Below are 15834 nucleotides of genomic sequence, written 5' to 3'. Positions count from 1 at the left end.
TCAAAAGGACATTGCGAAGACCCATGGAAAGTCATTGGGTAGGTGGAGTCGCGTGGGCATGTTGGTTTGAGGCGGCTGGTGCAGATTTGGTACGTCGACACGGTGCGTAGTGGGGCAGTGGTATATCTTAGTCAGGGTGGGACGCTTCTAATCATGGACTTCACAGCCTCACTTTACTCCTTTGGGAAGACTTTGCGAAAGAAATCTCGAACTTCTGGTCGACCTTGACCGTCTGTGCTGCAAACGTTGATCGTGAGGACAGCAGGATCAAGCGGCACACCCAGCACAACATCGAGATGCAGACTGCCCAGCACAACACCATCACGACCAGATTGCATCGTATTTACATGCAAGGTCGGCATGCAGGTATCACAAGACCCCGATCTTGACGTCTTGGTAAAACAGAATAGGCTGGGCGCATCTCCTTATCGCACGCCTCATTTGCCCAGTAAAGTGTCACCGAAGCTTATGCGCACTGGGTGGAGAGCCGATCATACAGGCACAACTACGTCCTGTGCATGGTGACGGGAGGGAGCCGACATCGCTAAACCTATGGCGATCCCCCCTGCAACTGTGCGCTCAACAACTGCTACACCGACATTTTGGCGCCGTTGCGTTCAAGGTGAACGCCATCACGAACGAACATGCTGTGCGTGGACGTTCAACGACTATCATCTTTTTACTTTAATCGAGTGCCGTAGTCACAGTCAAGACATCAGACGGTTTATTTGAGCACGCTGCGACCATGATCAAAAGTGCGGGGGAGACGTGCTGGGCATGCTAGAGTGGGTCCCTTCCATTGGTTCGGGCCAGCCCTTGTGCCACATGCAGTATAGTACATGGCCCAAGCCCCCCCTCAGCAAGCTCCCATCCACTGAGCACCACGGAGTCCAACGCTGCATCCCCGATGTGCCCAGTCGTTATGAAGTGAACAATCCACGAGGGTGTCCTGAGTCGTTGTACAGCACAGCTCACTGACCGCTCTCTGTAGAGATTCCAGAACGCAGGCTAAGCAATCCGAAGTGGTCGCCGCTGCTGTATATGTGAGGCTCGAGGGCTTAGAAAAGGCAAAGCTTCCCCTCACTGTGTCGCGAGCTCAGCTATCATTCCTGTCCTCTCAACACCTGTTCCTGTCTATCGGTTCGCCTGATAGTGCTTCCCATTGCCCGCCGCCTTCCGAAGCTTGCTGACGCCCGCATCTCTGCGTCACTGAAACCTTATCGTCTCATAATCTACCACTAATTGCTTGTATTGCTTCTTTCACATACTACTACTTGTTCCTCTCCGCGCGCACTTGCGTTTCGTTCACACCAACTCCCCATACCTCAACACTACACACATCTTCGCAATGGCCGCCTCAAAACCTAGCGTTCGCCTCATCAGCGCCCTCGCCGGCCCCCGCCTTCTGGGCCCTCGTCTCACAGTCCGCCAACTGTCAATGACAGGTTCGACTGCCTCTTCGTCGCTCCTCACAACCGACAAGCCCTATGCCTCAAATCGCTCAGCGGGACCCATCCGCCTTCACGGCGAGCAGACCATCCCAGTCCCCGAGGCTACCGAGACTGGCAACAAAGTCCGTCGCTTCAACACATCGAGGAGTTTGAAGTCCGTTGGCGATTCCAGTACGTTGGACTTCATGCACTTCCCGGAGTTCGACCTGGAGAGCCGAAGTGCGCCAATGGGCATCAGAGTCCCTATCATCCCATGGGCCAACGTTGCCAGCCGCAGTGCTGAGAGCGAGGATTCCGTAAGCCTTGTCCCGATCTTGGTCTTCTGCTTATCACGCAGGAGTGCTAACGGTATACTTTCTAGATCCCCATGCAGCCCACAATCTACACCGTCTCCGCTGACGGCACCCACATCCACTCCCCTTCCGCAATGGCTGAAGTGACCGACACAAACCAGTCTGGCTACCAGGGCATCGCTGAGGCTGTCGCCAACAAATTCACCTCTACCCGCGAGGAGGGTGAGGGTATGGTAAAGCAGATCTGGAATGACCTCATGGAGGATCTCGCTGATCTTGCGAGTGGCTCAAAGCGCGGCTCTAACAAGGCTTAAGTGGGTTGTACATACGCTGTCATGACTGCCGTCGGCGAACGGCGGTTTTGGTGGTTACGTGGGCTTCAGACTGTACTGGACTTCCGATGGCTATCGGGTGGGTCTAGGGTGTTTGGTCAAAGCATATTTTTGCTTTCTTGGTACTGTGGAATGGAAGGGTCTAGCGCGAAGTGCTCGGGCTTATGAGATCACGAAATACATTTTAATCGCTCTTTGACCAGTGTCTCTATTCCTTTGTTCCAATATTTTGATGTGATTGTGCACTAGAATAGGGTTCTCCCCCCACCTCGTACAAGGATGTAACTGAACAGGCCTAAGGCCTACATTGGGACGACAATACGCAAATGAGAAGAGGTAGCGTTGATGTAGGCCTCAGTGTTTCTTCCTTGCTTTGATTGAGTTTTACTCAGTGCGCAAGTGCAGTTCTCATTGACAAGGAAATGCAGAATGATGGCCATTAGGACGGTAAGCGTTGAATCCTACCATTATGACCGGAGTTGTCGAGTTCTCTCATCGAAGACCTCCAAGTTCTTCCATCAGTCCACAAAGAGCCCGCACAAGAGGTGGCCCAGTTTCGCGATCCACATCGGGATGCGTTGTATCGAGAAGCATGACGCCCACCTTCATAACCTGCGAAGGATACTTGAGATTGCAGATTTCAGGCCGAGTGACCGCTCCAGACTCTGATGCCACTGGTTGGTGCGTAGAGATGATGCGAAGGCACGGTATACCGCTGTTCGTGGCAATGAAGGCATTGACGCCAGCCTGGTTGTCAGAGGCGGCATCATCAAGGTAGATAACCTTGCTCGGAAGCGAACTTGGCCGTGTGCGCATCGGCGTCGTAGTGCCGGTCTTCTTGGCCAGGTCGCACATCATCATGCTGTATGTCCAGAGGACCATGATGGAATGGTACAACATGAAGGAATCTGCACCGCGGATCTGGTATGGCGGAATCTGTCGCGCAGCTCGTACCACCTGTCCAGCATGCCAGATTGCGACCCTGGCCTCTTTGGTTTGACTCCAGGGCGAGAGATGAGTGTACGCGCTGTTGGCAGCACTCTCACCGCATTTGCCGGCGAAACGCGTGATTAGATCGAGATTGACGTGTAGGTACATTTGCAAGAACTGATGGAACAGACAAGTCACTGCTGGAAATTTGCCAGGCAGAAAATCTTCGCGTTGCAGATAGTGGTATCTATGGAAGATTGTCAGCTTCATCAACCATGCGAGAAGATATACCAACAGTTTTTCCTGCCGAGAACGAGCCCAGAGCTGTGAGGAGGCGTCGCTGCTCTCATCCATCAGCGCAGATTGCTGTGTATACTCCCAAATCTGAGCAGCAATGCCATGTAGATAGGAGGAGTGAGCGACTTGAATGTCGATGTTGGCAGGAAGACAGCGTATGGCAGCTTCGTCTTTTAGAAGCGTTTGAAGTGAGGGAGGACTGGCGACGACGTCCATGTCAAGATAACGCATTCGCCATGTCTCTGCTGCGGGCGCCAGCCAAAGCGTCTTTGAGGCAGGCAACATAAGGGTAAGTTCAGCGTAGCTGATCAGTGGCGGGCGATGCTTCGCCATAGTCATGTGAATGTCGTGCTCGAACAAGTGATATACCAACCTGTCTGTATTAGGTGCTGGGTAAAGAGAGTCCACTGTGTCTGTAATACCTCTTGTAGGATTCTTGCTCCACCCACTGCTTCCACTTTGCATGTAGTTCCTCGTCGCCATCCTCAGCAGATGGTGTAACTGCAGGATACCGGATATGATCGAATCTACCGGCGCGCCGTAGTGCCTATAGAGTCAGCGTGCATTATGTGATCAGATCAGAGCTTATTACCGTGACAAGAGACTGCAAGCTACTCTCCGCAATTTCCATCTTCCTCCTGTACCCACAGAATGCCCCGATATCAAGCCAAAGCATCGAAGCTTGGAGATATTCAAGATCACGTATCACACTATTATCGTTCTCGGACTAGAGATATATCAGACGCCGTTCGCTTCGGTATTAAGCCTGATTTTGGCGAAAACTTACCAGCCTGTTCAACGCGACTCGGACTATCTCCTGTAGCGCCAAGCCTGTCCTGCTTACCGAGAGTACACCAAAGCATACACATCCGGCTGCCACCAAGGCAGTGAGATATTCTGGCCGGGCAGTCTCGCTTTCAAAGGTATACGGATGGATCCATGCATCGGTCTCAGTTCTTTTTGCAATCCCAACCTTGATCAGTTTGTCGACGCACTCTGCCGAAGGGAAAGACGGAATGGTGATATGGCTTTGTGCAGTCTTTGACACGAGCTGGAAGATGCGGTCACGGGCTGCCGGTGATAGCTTATCGGGGATCACGACATTGGAAGAATACGGCATATGTGGTGACGAGGCGAGGTCTACGTTACGCTCGTCCAAAGCGATATTTTCGTGCTCGCTGAAAGCGTGCTGGTTACGCTCGGGGATCCAGTACCTAAAGCGGGTCAGCGCTGAATGGTCTATTAGTCAGTGTAATTTACCAGGCAGACTGTTTGAAGACTGCATGGCGCCTTTTCGCAGAGTTGCTATCAATCTTCTCATGAGAGACATCTGTATTGGTAGGCGGCGTTGCAGAAGGCAAGGCAGTAACCCGCGGTATCTCTGCTTCTAGCATCTGACTGACAGTTGGGGTGAAATCGTTGCCAAAAATGTCAACTTGACCAAGCCAGTCAGTCTCCGGCATCCAGGCCGTCAGATCCGGAGGCGGCTGCATGTAGTCACTACCCAAAAAGTCTGGTGCGGGAACCATGATTTGTTCGAAGAAGGCCGGGATGGTATGCTGGGTATAACCAGTGGTATTGTACAGATCGAGTAGAGCTTGCGCCTCAGTGTTGGTCTCATTGAGATAGACATTGTTCAATTGTATGTCGTCGTCAAATTGATATGGATTATTTTGCTCTTCAACAGATACTGCAAAAGCTTGCGTTGATTGTTCTCCTGCTCTTGCTTGAGCAAGCGGTGACGTCTCGGGCGACTTTGTCAGGCATGGTAAGCTTTTCTTTTGGCACCGTTTGCATGGCCTTCCATTGTCGCATTTGACTTTTGATACGACGCAGGAGTTACAGGCCTTCGTGGCACGTTCTGCTACGCGATATGGGCCCACGAGCCCATCTTTGGCATTCTTTGAGTGGGTTGCTTGATGCCTGAGTAGCAGATCCCTTCGGTTGAACGCTGCAGGACACTCCTCGCAATGAAACGATCTCTCGTTGCGGTCTGCGCATCGTTAGGATTTCGCTGAGTGATGGCCAACGGTGAGCGAAACTCACGTGAGTCCAGATGTCGGTTCAAGTGGTCGGCACGTTCATATGATCGGTGGCAGACTTGACACTGAAGTCCACCGATTGACGCATCGGAAGCCCGCTTACGTTTCGAGGGCCGCGCATTCGTTGGGGTCACCGCTATCTCGACGGACATGATGATTCAAGGACTGAAGAACGGAAATGTGGGAGACGAGTAGGTAGTTCAAAGTGCATCAGGGCTTCCGACTGTCGGAAAGTGGGCGCCCCTACCCTCGTTCAGATGCGGGGTGTGTCTGGACCGTTACATCAATCGAGCCGACGGCATATCAATTGCCGAACCTCCAACATCCTCGGGAGTAGTCACGTTTCACACTGCAAGCCTCACTCAACAAGCCATGTCACCTATGTCTACAATTGCAGCAGAAATATGGATTCAGAGGGCACGGCTCAGATGTCGCCAATACTCATGTCGAACGAAGTGTGGAACCAAGTCTAAGCCACTGCGGTTGTTTTGAGACCAACTGTTATTGCTGACATGGAACGCCTTTGCTCCCAATCATGCACTCCCCGATAGGTGCAGTTGTAATCCATGAATTCATCGGGGTTCCTGTCCCAGTTAGATCACGTCGACAAACCCGCGCGACTTGAACTCACATCTTGACCACATTGCTGCCTCGTTCCGTTGCAGGCTTCGCAGCTTCGCGGCTGAATCGCTGTATCAAGCTTGCACGTTCGTGTCTACTTTTGAAGACGTCTTCTAGGATCGAAGACACTTCGTCCTTGGACGGTCTATCAATGATGTGACCGAAGAGCGTTCCTAAAGCTTCCGCGTCCTCGATGGTTTGGCTTGCGCCTTGGCCTTGAGTTGGTAGCATAGCATGCGCCGCATCTCCAATGAGAATCGCGCGTCCAGAGTGCCATTTATCTAGCGGATCCAAATCGCGCAGTTGCCAAAGGCCTATGCTTTCGGCATTCCGAAGTGCATCTTTGGTCCAGCTGGGAAATTCCTTGAATGTTTCCAACATCTTTTCAGGATGTCCTTTCGTTACCCATGACTGCGCTTCGTCGGAATTCTCGTTCATCTGCTCGTCCGGTACCAGTCCGACGATACTGTAAAGCGATCCGCCGCGTGCAGGACCCATGATAAGTCGACAAGAGTGTGCCATGATCATAGAAGTATAGGGCTCCTCTGGGTTGATGTTTGCGAAGAATTGCGGCGCGCGTTCACACAGAATCGCAGTTGGTAGCATGAGTCGGTATGCTGAGGAACCTGTGGGCTTCGGATGAGCCGCTTGACCGAGTACAGAAGTACGTAGAGCACTGTGGATGCCGTCCGCGCCAATGACAAGGTCTGCTTCTAAACGCTCACCATTTTCAAGTATGACCTTGCCTTCTTCACAGTCACACCGAGAGACTCGTGCTGAAGTACGCAGTATGGCGGGCTGACCGTCCCGTTCGATGCCTGTAGCTGTCTTCTTGAGATAGGTGTGGAGATCTTCGCGGTGCCACATGATGCGGTCCGCGCCATACTGGGTCTTGCTTCGTAGAGGAATTTCGTTCACCATCTCGCCGTCAGTACTGTAGATCCTGAATCCGTGGTCAACCATGCCGTTCGAGCCGTCGAGCAGGTCTGTCAACCCCCACGACCGCTCCAGAATCCTTGTGGCATTGGGCTGTAGCGAGATCGTAGCGCCGATCTCTGCGCTGAGACGAGATTGTTCGAGGATCGTGATCTGACGATTATTCTTCCGAAGGGCTATAGCTGCTGCCAATCCTGCAATACCACCGCCCACAATGATGATCCGAAATGGTGTTGACGATGACATTGGGAGCGCAGTCATGGGTGTGCAGAAAGAAAAATTGATGGAGTGTCCAAATATTGTGCCGGAGGTAAGTAAAACATGCTGGTGGCGTACTCCGGGAAAGCGGTTGACTGATAATCGATAACCTCCTGCCGTCCTAGCACGGGAAACCTTCTGGAATTGATCTCTACCCTCCACTTTACGAGATCTTCTACAAACTTCCCCGCAATCTGTATTCAGATCTATGCATCTCGCACGCGCCATCATAAAAATCGGGGTTCGGAGAGGTGGGCCTTGACACGTTCGGCCCGCGTGGGCAACGCCAAAGGTTGCAAATCGCACAGGCGCCCAGATATTGCCCGAGAAGAATGTTGAATATGATCTCCAAGCCAGTCTTCACAACCCAGTAATCAAGTTTCATCCGATTCGGCAAACAGCCCTAAGACCAGTAAACCCATCGATATGATCTCTACCGCAACGAAGACAGCGTCCGTTACGCTGAAGGCCGTTGACGATCAGCGCATGAGAGTGGACGGCTCGGATACGACGTTCGGCGACTGGAGGGACGACCTGGCTAGAGATGGCTATGCAGTCATTAAGCGTGCAATTCCGAAGGAGAGGGCCGACAAGTACGCAGACAAGATGTATAGCTGGTTGGAAGGATTGTAAGCACGAGCACCAACATTATATCGCAAAGCACTCACAATCTTCAGCAACCTTGGCTACGACCGCAATGACTTGTCCACGGTCCACAAAGACAAGCTTCCGTTGATCACTGAAAAGGGCATGTGCCTGCAGTATGCTGTTACTCACGAAGACTTTGCTTGGGCAATCCGAGGAGAGCCTGGCGTTGTTGGAGCCTTTGAGAAGGTTTATGGTACCGAAGACTTGATCGTGTCGTTTGATGCAATCAACTTCACATTGCCGTATGTTAGGTGCATCCATGTCCCGAAAAAGCTGACAGTCACTCTAGTCGCTCAGACCTTGCACCAAACAAGCCGTGGCCTCACCAAGACCAAGATCCCCTGAAACCTGGGTTCAGATGTCTGCAAGGCTTGGTAAATCTGCTTCCCAATGGGCCAGAAGACGGCGGATTGATCGTGTGTCCGGGCGGACACCTGCTGTCCGACGAGTTCCATAAAGACATGGCGAACGAGGACCGCATTCCAGCGTGGACACCAGAGTGGTATGGCTTCACTGAGAACGGCATGAAATGGCTCGAGAAGAAAGGCCTGAAGTGGGTGAAGGTGTGTGCAGAACCCGGCGATCTGCTGGTATGGGACTCCCGTACCCCTCACTACAACCTGAGCTCCAAGACGAACCAGCCTCGTTTTGCAATTTACACATGCTACATGCCTGTGGAAGATGCCACTCAAGAGGATTTGCGCAGGAAGAAGGATGCGTACGAGCGCTGGGTGGGAACGACCCACTGGCCAAACGCTAGGCACACAGGCTCAAACATTGCGAAAAGAGACGGAGTGGACGACCCGCACAATCGGTTCGAGCCGGTGAACAAGCCGGTCATGGATGAGAGGACATTCAAGCTAACTGGCATTCCGTATATCAAGGCGGAGGCCTAAGTGTAACAATGGCTTGATGTTGAAGCGCGTCCAAAGTGGTGAATGAGTAGTCCCCAACGCGCCTGACCGTGGTTCGCGTCGCTAGCGTGGCGCGTTAGTCCACGTTAGGTCGCTTTCTCTCGCTAGCTGAAATGAAAATTGATGACATCAACGAAGCTTCCCCAACGTGTCCGTCTAACGCTCATTTATCACGGCCTAGCTCAACAACCAGATAGAGGCGTTGAATACGACCACTAGATTCTATTCTTCATTCCGATCACAATGCGCTGCTGTCCAGAGAACTCAACCTGGTGCCAACAACATGACGCGCTGACGCACCTATCAACAAAGAAGACCTATACAACACCGACACTGACAGTGCTATACAAGGACATGGCCCCCATCCGTAGCGACTGTAACATAGCAGCTTTCCCAAGCTGCCGTTGAAGGGCCACCTTAGGGAGATACAACATCTTGAGGCCAACGCTATGCTATTGACAAGACTGCTCATGTACGTCGCTGGCCCACTTCTATCAGAAGCGTCACTGATCAGGCAAAAGCAGTATTACAACATGACTCGATACGGTTTGAAAGCCGATCAAGGGGTTTACAAGCGACATCCACATTCAACACATCTGAAAACTAGACTAGGACGTACGCGCTTCCCTAGCCACGCCAAAGCGGCAACACAACAGCCTCGCTGCAACGCCAATCGGACACAGCTGCGCTCACCTGCCTGGTATCTCCATAGATCTTCCGCCGATGTGACACGAACATACGACAGACTGTCTTCTCAGTGCGACATTGAAGGGTGACCTGACGCCTTCTTCATCGCCCATTTGCCGGTATAGGCCCTGATCTTCTTACCATACAGGAAGACGGGTATGCCCAAAAGGCCGAAAAGTGCTGTGAGTCCGGCGTACGTTCCGAATGTCCCGTCGTAGCCATCGGTCTCGATGAACTTGGCGACACCATAGCTGGTCCCAAAAGATACGAAGCCTCTAAGAGCTGTTATGACGACAAGAATAGGGCCTGCGCGTGCTGGGTCTAAATGTAGATATGCAAAGTCAGTGTATGTCTCACATGCCGTCCATACGGAAACACTTACAGGAATCAAGAAGGTATGTAATTGCAGCGATGTTGGCGCCAACGAACGCGAAGTAGTACGCTGCATTCGCGAAGACGAAAACGAACCAGTGGTAATCTCCTGGATTTTGCGCTGCCAGGCCGTACAGCGTGGCGGCAAGGCACCCACATAGCAGGGGGATCCAGAGCAGCAACAACCGATTTTCAGGTTCGTGAACACCACCATTGCGCCTTGCTCGCCACTTGATTATGATATCGCTGCCATTACCGAGAAGTGGGAGTGCCACAAAGGCGACAACGATCTGCCCAGCATTGACGTATGATACGGAACTGTCCGACCAGTTGTACGGAGGCGCATGTACTATAGTGCCGTATGTCGTTCCAATGGCGATATTGACGCCAATAGTAAGACCATTTAAGCAAAAGGCCCAAAGCACATTGGGGAACAACATGACCTGGAAGGTGTTGACGAAGCCGTAGAAACCTTCCATCCATTCCGGTTTGTTGACAAAGATGCGCATATCTGACCAGATAGTGCGGGGACGGAATTTTGTGGTATCCAGAGGAGGTCTTTCGGAAAGCTTTGCCGGCTGTGGTGCGGTCGCCCTACATCCTTCTAGCTCACCTCCTTCTTCGGCCGAGAACTGACCATAAGCAGTCAGAGGGCGATCGTACTTTGACTCAGGAACCCAGAAAAAGGAAGCGATGGATGTGGCTGCGCAGAGGCCGGCGCCTAGGTAATACCAATTGGATGGGCCGACCGCTGCAGCAATTGGTGATGCGCAGATGATGTACACGGCTGACAGAACTGTTTGCGTAGCAGATTGCCACATCAGGAAAGTACTGCGCTCGTGAACGAAATGAATCTCCTACATCCTGATTAGAAATCGTTCCTCGTACTCTTGTCTTGAAATTCTTACCTGAATCATCATGGGGACCAGTGCCTCGCTTTGACCTGCAGCAAACCCGAGGAGCATCCTGGCGCCAAGGTGTTCGTTGTAGTTTTTGGCATTTGCGGCCCAGACGGCTGATGCCATTAGGAGCAACAGCGACAGAAGGTAGACAGGGCGTCTTCCGATTGCAAGAGCGAGTGGCATGCAAACCAAGTTTCCTACACCCATGAACATTGAAGGGTACGTCATCAACGCGGTAATGTCGGCTGCGCATCTAGTCAGCGCTGTCAGAGCACGTAAGGAACTGAGACGACTGACCATATGTAGCTCCGGCTGCGGCATAGATAGGGATATACCAGGTGAGGAGGCCACCAAACCCGGAAACGAGTGAAAGACCCAGACTGGAGAAGATTGAAACCAATACGATGAAGAGGATCTTGCGAAACTTCGACAAATTCAGCGGATCTAGTGAGAAGACTCAGTACGAAAACCGGCTAACTGCATGTAATGGAGTACACAAACCTTGAGGATCAGCGCTAGGAGCTGGGATCAAGAAGATCTCGTCGAGGTTGGTGATGGTCACAGTTCCCATCGCCGCAGACTCCTGAATAGGCTTCACGATGCCTGTCTCAGCATCTGAAACAACCTCATATCGTTCGACTTCGGTCTTCATGGCCTTCGGGGTCTTGATATCGTCGAGCATCTTCGCGAGATAAACGATATTCTCGCGCTATAGCACAATGATAGTGAAGTAAACGGAAATGTAAACCCGCTCGTCCAAACCGGAAGAGCACAGATGACGGTTAACTTCGATGAGAGGTTACTCTGTGCGCAGAGAGGTGGTTATATCTGAATATGGGCTTCGGCTCCTCTTCTTCAGCGTTCATCTATTGGTACGTGGCACTTCTTCTTGTCGTCTAGCTCGCGTCCAGACTCGTGCCACGGCCGACAATTTCGTTGGCGTTTCCAAGCCTTGGTCTGGACATCAATGCCACGTTCACATCCCGGCTGAGCTGAACTCCACTTCACGAGCATTACGCGGCAGTGTCGCGCGAATGTCTATCTGGGGTTTCTGGCATGACTGTGGGGTAGGTAATCCGGGGTAGCGCATGCATCGGAGAGTGGGCTAGCTCGCGGAAGGAGGGCCATATTCAACCAATCAGTATCGTGCAATTCGCAACCATTCTTGGCTTCACCTTCTGCGCAGCGCAATTGCCGAGTCTCTTTGCAAGTGTTTACAGTCGTCTCGAGCGGCCTATGCACTGTCGCAAGCGGAAACCATACTCTGCAGGGGGTGCGCGGCGGTCCCATCGCTATGCTAATGCACGAGTCGAAGTCACCGCTATCATGTCATCATAATGTTCTGCGTCCACGGACGTGACATTTGCATGTGCAGAGTGTATCACAGCAAGCATGTGCAGAAACAAAAACTAAGTGACGCAGCTTAGATGAAATTGTGCTATATGTTGGGCTCATTCAAAGCTTTATGCAACTTGAACAGGAACAAAAGGCAGTATGATCTTGCTCGGCGTGTCTGATCCGACATGTATTCTGTGCTCGCCCTTGTTCTTCTCATGTTCCGGTCGCGGTTTCGAGAAGGCCGTGTACTCCGCAATACTAGGAAACTCACCGGAGACCTGAACGCTAATCGATTCTCCTTCGTCAAAATCGACACCCATAGACCAAATACCGATCTCCAGCTTCACAGTCTCACCTGGTGTGATCTTCTCTTCCTTCTCGTGGGGATGGAATGGAAACTGCTCGTGGATGCTTCGTGCCGTGTCGAATGCCCGGTGGCTGGCACGCAAAACACCAACACTGCCCAGGTGCAGGTTCAGGCTCGCGCGTTCCTTCTCTGGGATATCATCGATACTTTTGTAAGCTGAGGGTATCGCCGAGAATGGGAAGCAGAGATGCATAAGCAGCTTTCCGTCCTTATCTTGCTTGCGCAGGATGACAAAGACGTTCATGTCGTCGTGTGAAGGAGCTGACATGTACAAAACAGCTTTCGGCAGGCCAATAAGCCGCGACTTTTGCGTAAACTTGTAGGTGAATTCGGCGATCGACTTCGAGTCTTGCGAGTCGTAGCTGACCATCTCCGTCTTGGATGGAGGTTTTTCGGTCAAGCCGGAGCCGGACAGATAAAACTCCTTGTACTGGGTCTCTGGAACCGGGAAATCCGAGAATTCGATGCCATCAATAGCTTCACGGTCGCCAAATTGGAGCGCTGACCATCGTACCCTGGCCATCTTCTCCCAGTCGTTGTCGATGCCCCGGAGATACTTATCGAAGTAGGTATGCAGTTCCTTATCCGCGTGAGGATCACAGTATAACTCGAACCATTCCTGGTGTGAGCTCCATCGAATCCACTTCTTGTCATGAGGTACTTCGAGCCATCCGCGTACGGAGCCCATTGTATGGATGCTGGAAAAGTCGCTTCCGCTGATGAAGACAGGAACTTCGATCTTTGTCATATCAGGGCGCTTGTCGCTCCAATACGCGTTTGCTACAGGCGACCGTCGATGCATCTCAGCGAAGTCCTCGATGCCGCCGCCCGGATTGTTCGTCTTGATGATGAAGTGGGTAATGAGATCAAAATTTGACATGCTGAAGACGCCACCTCGACAGAATTGCTCGCGGTAGATGTCGCCAGATCCTTCCCAGGGTGCAATAGCGGCAAGGTGTGGAGGTCGTAGGGAGGCAACATGCCACTGGATGATTGCCAGCGCACTGTTGCCGGCCATGCCTACTTTGCCATTACTCCATGGCATCTGGGCCACAGCTTCGATGACGTCGTAGCAATCTTCTGCGTCTTGAGAGCCCATGATCTGCCACGATTAGCTAAATAGTAGAGTTTGCAATACGGAACATACTGGTATGGAACCGTCGCTGTTGCCCGTGCCGCGAGAATCTACCGAGATGATCGCATAACCACGTGGACACCATACAACTGGATCAAGTCCCTCGAACTTCTCCAAGCCGCTGAGCGCTTCGTTCGGCACACAGCAATTCCAAACGCAGATTGGAAGCATGTGTAGAGCGGAATACTTCTTGCCGTAGCATGACCAGCTTATCACTGCTGGTAGCTTTTCGTCTTCGGGAACGTCAGCGGGCCGGTAAATGTCGACATAAAGGCGGCATCCATCTCTGACCAGGATCTCGACATCGTGATCAATTCGTATGTCAGATTCGAGAGGGCGGGCATTGTACGGTTTAGCGCCTTTGCGAAGAACTTCGGTTTTGCCGGGTGTGAAGCCTTGGTAGTTGTTCACACCCGGCTCAGGCTTCGAGATGGGCTTATAGGCCACTTGCATAGCGACTGGCATCTTTGATGTTGGCAACGGGGGAAATTGTGGGCGTGGAAGAGAAAGAGAATTGTGAGCGCAATCAGTAAAGATACTAAGGTCTGTGACAGCTACTTGAACAACAAACAGATCTACCCGCAACGCGACGCGTCGAATGCACTTTGCAACGTAGTGGCATCCACCTCGGCAAGCGTCCCTATCCCGAAGTTCTGTCCGTCCCCCACACGCCCCGAGTCCCACATATTCTGCAGCGTAGACATCGCGGGGTATGGCGCCCACATGTGCCGAGACGGTCGGCAACACTGCCCCGGCATCTCAAGACAATGACTATTGTCCCGAAAACAACATCATACAAGCTCTCCTTCGCCTTTTAACATATAACATCACTTCAGTATAATCGAGGCCAATTCCAACACAACTTCATTCCAACACGGTTCCGCAGTCTCCAGCATTTGATCGCTACTGAACTCATCACTTACAACACGCATTCAAGCTCTCGTCCTAATAAGATGGCGCCTCACGCCGAAGAGCCAAAGCCAGATAGCGGTGTTGATCTGATCTCGTATGACGGTACCGTATATGGCGACTGGCGCGACGAATTTCACAAGAACGGCACAGCAATCATCAAAGGCGCCATCTCACCGGAACGCGCAGAGTACTACAAGCAAAAGCAGATTGAGTGGCTTCAGTCCTTTGGTCGTGGCTTCGATCCTAACGATGAGTCAACATGGACACAAGAGCACCTTCCTGTGAGCTTCAAGGGCGGGATGTACTTTGCCTACTCTAGCACACACGAAAAATTCGTTTGGTGAGTCGTCAATGCCATGCGATGTCTGCAACATACTAATGCAGATTTAGGGAAGCTCGCACTGAGCCAAAAGTAATCGAAACCTTCGCCAAACTCTGGGGCACTGAGGAGCTTCTCTGCTCATTCGACGGCATGAACATCACACTGCCGCGCCAGAAAGATCTCAAATGGAGCCCCTGGCCGCACTGCGATCAGTCTCCTCACCGCAAGGGCATGCAGTGTGTGCAAGGCCTATTGAACTACCAACCGAATGGCTCTGATGATGGTGGTTTGATCTTGATGAAGGGCAGCAGCAAGCTGTATGATGAGTTCTTCCGCGAGAAGAGGGAGCAGGACAACCATGAAGACAAGCCTCCGGAGGAGGAGGACTTCAAGGATCTTTTCATCTTCAAGGAAGAGGATGTCCAGTGGTTCAAGGACCGCGGATGCACACTCGAGAAGGTAAACCTTGAAGCTGGTGACCTGGTACTGTGGTATGTTCTTACCATCTTTCCTCCCCTATTTGGTACTCGAGTTAATGTCGCGCAGGGATTCTCGCACCATGCACTACGCCTGCTTTCCGCAAGGCAACCACATCCGTCATGTTCAGTATGTCTGCATGACGCCCGCCAAGTTCGCGAAGAAAGAGGATCTTGAACTCAAGGCCGAGCTCTTCAAGACGTGGCAGGGTACGACGCACTGGCCGCACTGCAATATCCGCAAACAGGGTCCACCAGAGAGAGATGGCAAGCCAGATCCGCAGAATAGAACAGAGCCGCTAGAGAAGCCGATTGTTACTGACAGGATTTTGCAATTAGCTGCTGTAAAGGCTTACTAAGAACTGAAGTGGTCCGTAGATGATGAAGGAATGCGCGATTTCTCAAGACTTCAAGGTCGTCTTTTGCGGTAGAAGAGTGAATTGTAGTGCATGCTTTTGTACGTACTTATCTCAATTCTTTCCAGTCTGGCCTTTGCCTTCTTTGCCATAACACTTTTCCGATGTTGGATACTACCCCGTCCTCCTGTCTTCGTACGTTAGAAGTCCTCAATAACAAGAAGGTTCTGGTCACTATTCTTGGA

General features: G+C 51.9%; 7 protein-coding genes across 7 annotated transcripts; 3 read left to right on the top strand and 4 right to left on the bottom strand.

The window, feature by feature from the left end:
* Positions 1–903: 903 nt before the first annotated feature.
* On the top strand, positions 904–2275 carry BKA58DRAFT_379988 (uncharacterized protein). The gene is made up of 2 exons (XM_046169860.1): positions 904–1747; positions 1813–2275. Exons 1-2 carry the CDS (start codon positions 1349–1351, stop codon positions 2056–2058), a joined length of 645 nt encoding a protein of 214 aa, XP_046027508.1. The 5' UTR covers positions 904–1348; the 3' UTR covers positions 2059–2275.
* Positions 2258–5600, bottom strand: BKA58DRAFT_467315 (uncharacterized protein). The gene is made up of 7 exons (XM_046175056.1): positions 5350–5600; positions 4564–5296; positions 4091–4517; positions 3896–4030; positions 3726–3850; positions 3302–3676; positions 2258–3253 (listed from the first exon to the last, which is right to left on the bottom strand). Exons 1-7 carry the CDS (start codon positions 5495–5497, stop codon positions 2569–2571), a joined length of 2628 nt encoding a protein of 875 aa, XP_046027507.1. The 5' UTR covers positions 5498–5600; the 3' UTR covers positions 2258–2568.
* A 214-nt stretch (positions 5601–5814) lies between these two features.
* BKA58DRAFT_409876 (FAD binding domain-containing protein) lies at positions 5815–7148 on the bottom strand (the record flags this gene model as incomplete). Its single annotated transcript, XM_046172178.1, has 2 exons — positions 5815–5929; positions 5977–7148. The coding sequence occupies 2 exons, from the start codon at positions 7146–7148 to the stop codon at positions 5815–5817; spliced, it is 1287 nt and encodes a 428-aa protein (XP_046027506.1).
* Positions 7149–7586: 438 nt separating this feature from the next.
* Positions 7587–8723, top strand: BKA58DRAFT_428010 (uncharacterized protein; the record flags this gene model as incomplete). The annotated part of the gene is made up of 3 exons (XM_046173000.1): positions 7587–7789; positions 7838–8050; positions 8098–8723. 3 exons carry the CDS (start codon positions 7587–7589, stop codon positions 8702–8704), a joined length of 1023 nt encoding a protein of 340 aa, XP_046027505.1. The 3' UTR covers positions 8705–8723.
* A 753-nt stretch (positions 8724–9476) lies between these two features.
* BKA58DRAFT_409874 (major facilitator superfamily domain-containing protein) lies at positions 9477–11365 on the bottom strand (the record flags this gene model as incomplete). The annotated part of the gene is made up of 5 exons (XM_046172177.1): positions 9477–9730; positions 9792–10638; positions 10690–10928; positions 10981–11063; positions 11181–11365. The coding sequence occupies 5 exons, from the start codon at positions 11363–11365 to the stop codon at positions 9477–9479; spliced, it is 1608 nt and encodes a 535-aa protein (XP_046027504.1).
* A 781-nt stretch (positions 11366–12146) lies between these two features.
* Positions 12147–13988, bottom strand: BKA58DRAFT_311217 (Alpha/Beta hydrolase protein; the record flags this gene model as incomplete). The annotated part of the gene is made up of 2 exons (XM_046167325.1): positions 12147–13490; positions 13536–13988. The coding sequence occupies 2 exons, from the start codon at positions 13986–13988 to the stop codon at positions 12147–12149; spliced, it is 1797 nt and encodes a 598-aa protein (XP_046027503.1).
* Positions 13989–14151: 163 nt separating this feature from the next.
* BKA58DRAFT_334776 (uncharacterized protein) lies at positions 14152–15606 on the top strand. The gene is made up of 3 exons (XM_046168229.1): positions 14152–14775; positions 14826–15248; positions 15304–15606. The coding sequence occupies exons 1-3, from the start codon at positions 14477–14479 to the stop codon at positions 15590–15592; spliced, it is 1011 nt and encodes a 336-aa protein (XP_046027502.1). The 5' UTR covers positions 14152–14476; the 3' UTR covers positions 15593–15606.
* The last annotated feature ends 228 nt before the right edge of the window (positions 15607–15834 follow it).

Source organism: Alternaria rosae, assembly GCF_020736505.1.
Source record: "Alternaria rosae strain MPI-PUGE-AT-0040 chromosome Unknown BKA58scaffold_3, whole genome shotgun sequence".
Lineage (NCBI taxonomy): Eukaryota > Fungi > Ascomycota > Dothideomycetes > Pleosporales > Pleosporaceae > Alternaria > Alternaria rosae.
Note: the sequence above shows the minus strand (reverse complement) of the source record. Positions and strands in the feature narration are given on the sequence as shown.

Coding starts and splice junctions, on each gene's coding strand:
- BKA58DRAFT_467315 (XM_046175056.1), bottom strand. CDS start 5,497: ATGTCCGTCGAGATAGCGGTGACCCCAACGAATGCGCGGCCCTCGAAA. Junction 5,297..5,349: donor GAACCGACATCTGGACTCAC/GTGAGTTTCGCT, acceptor AACGATGCGCAG/ACCGCAACGAGAGATCGTTT. Junction 4,031..4,090: donor GAGTCGCGTTGAACAGGCTG/GTAAGTTTTCGC, acceptor ATATATCTCTAG/TCCGAGAACGATAATAGTGT.
- BKA58DRAFT_379988 (XM_046169860.1), top strand. CDS start 1,349: ATGGCCGCCTCAAAACCTAGCGTTCGCCTCATCAGCGCCCTCGCCGGC. Junction 1,748..1,812: donor GTGCTGAGAGCGAGGATTCC/GTAAGCCTTGTC, acceptor TATACTTTCTAG/ATCCCCATGCAGCCCACAAT.
- BKA58DRAFT_334776 (XM_046168229.1), top strand. CDS start 14,477: ATGGCGCCTCACGCCGAAGAGCCAAAGCCAGATAGCGGTGTTGATCTG. Junction 14,776..14,825: donor ACACACGAAAAATTCGTTTG/GTGAGTCGTCAA, acceptor ATGCAGATTTAG/GGAAGCTCGCACTGAGCCAA. Junction 15,249..15,303: donor GCTGGTGACCTGGTACTGTG/GTATGTTCTTAC, acceptor AATGTCGCGCAG/GGATTCTCGCACCATGCACT.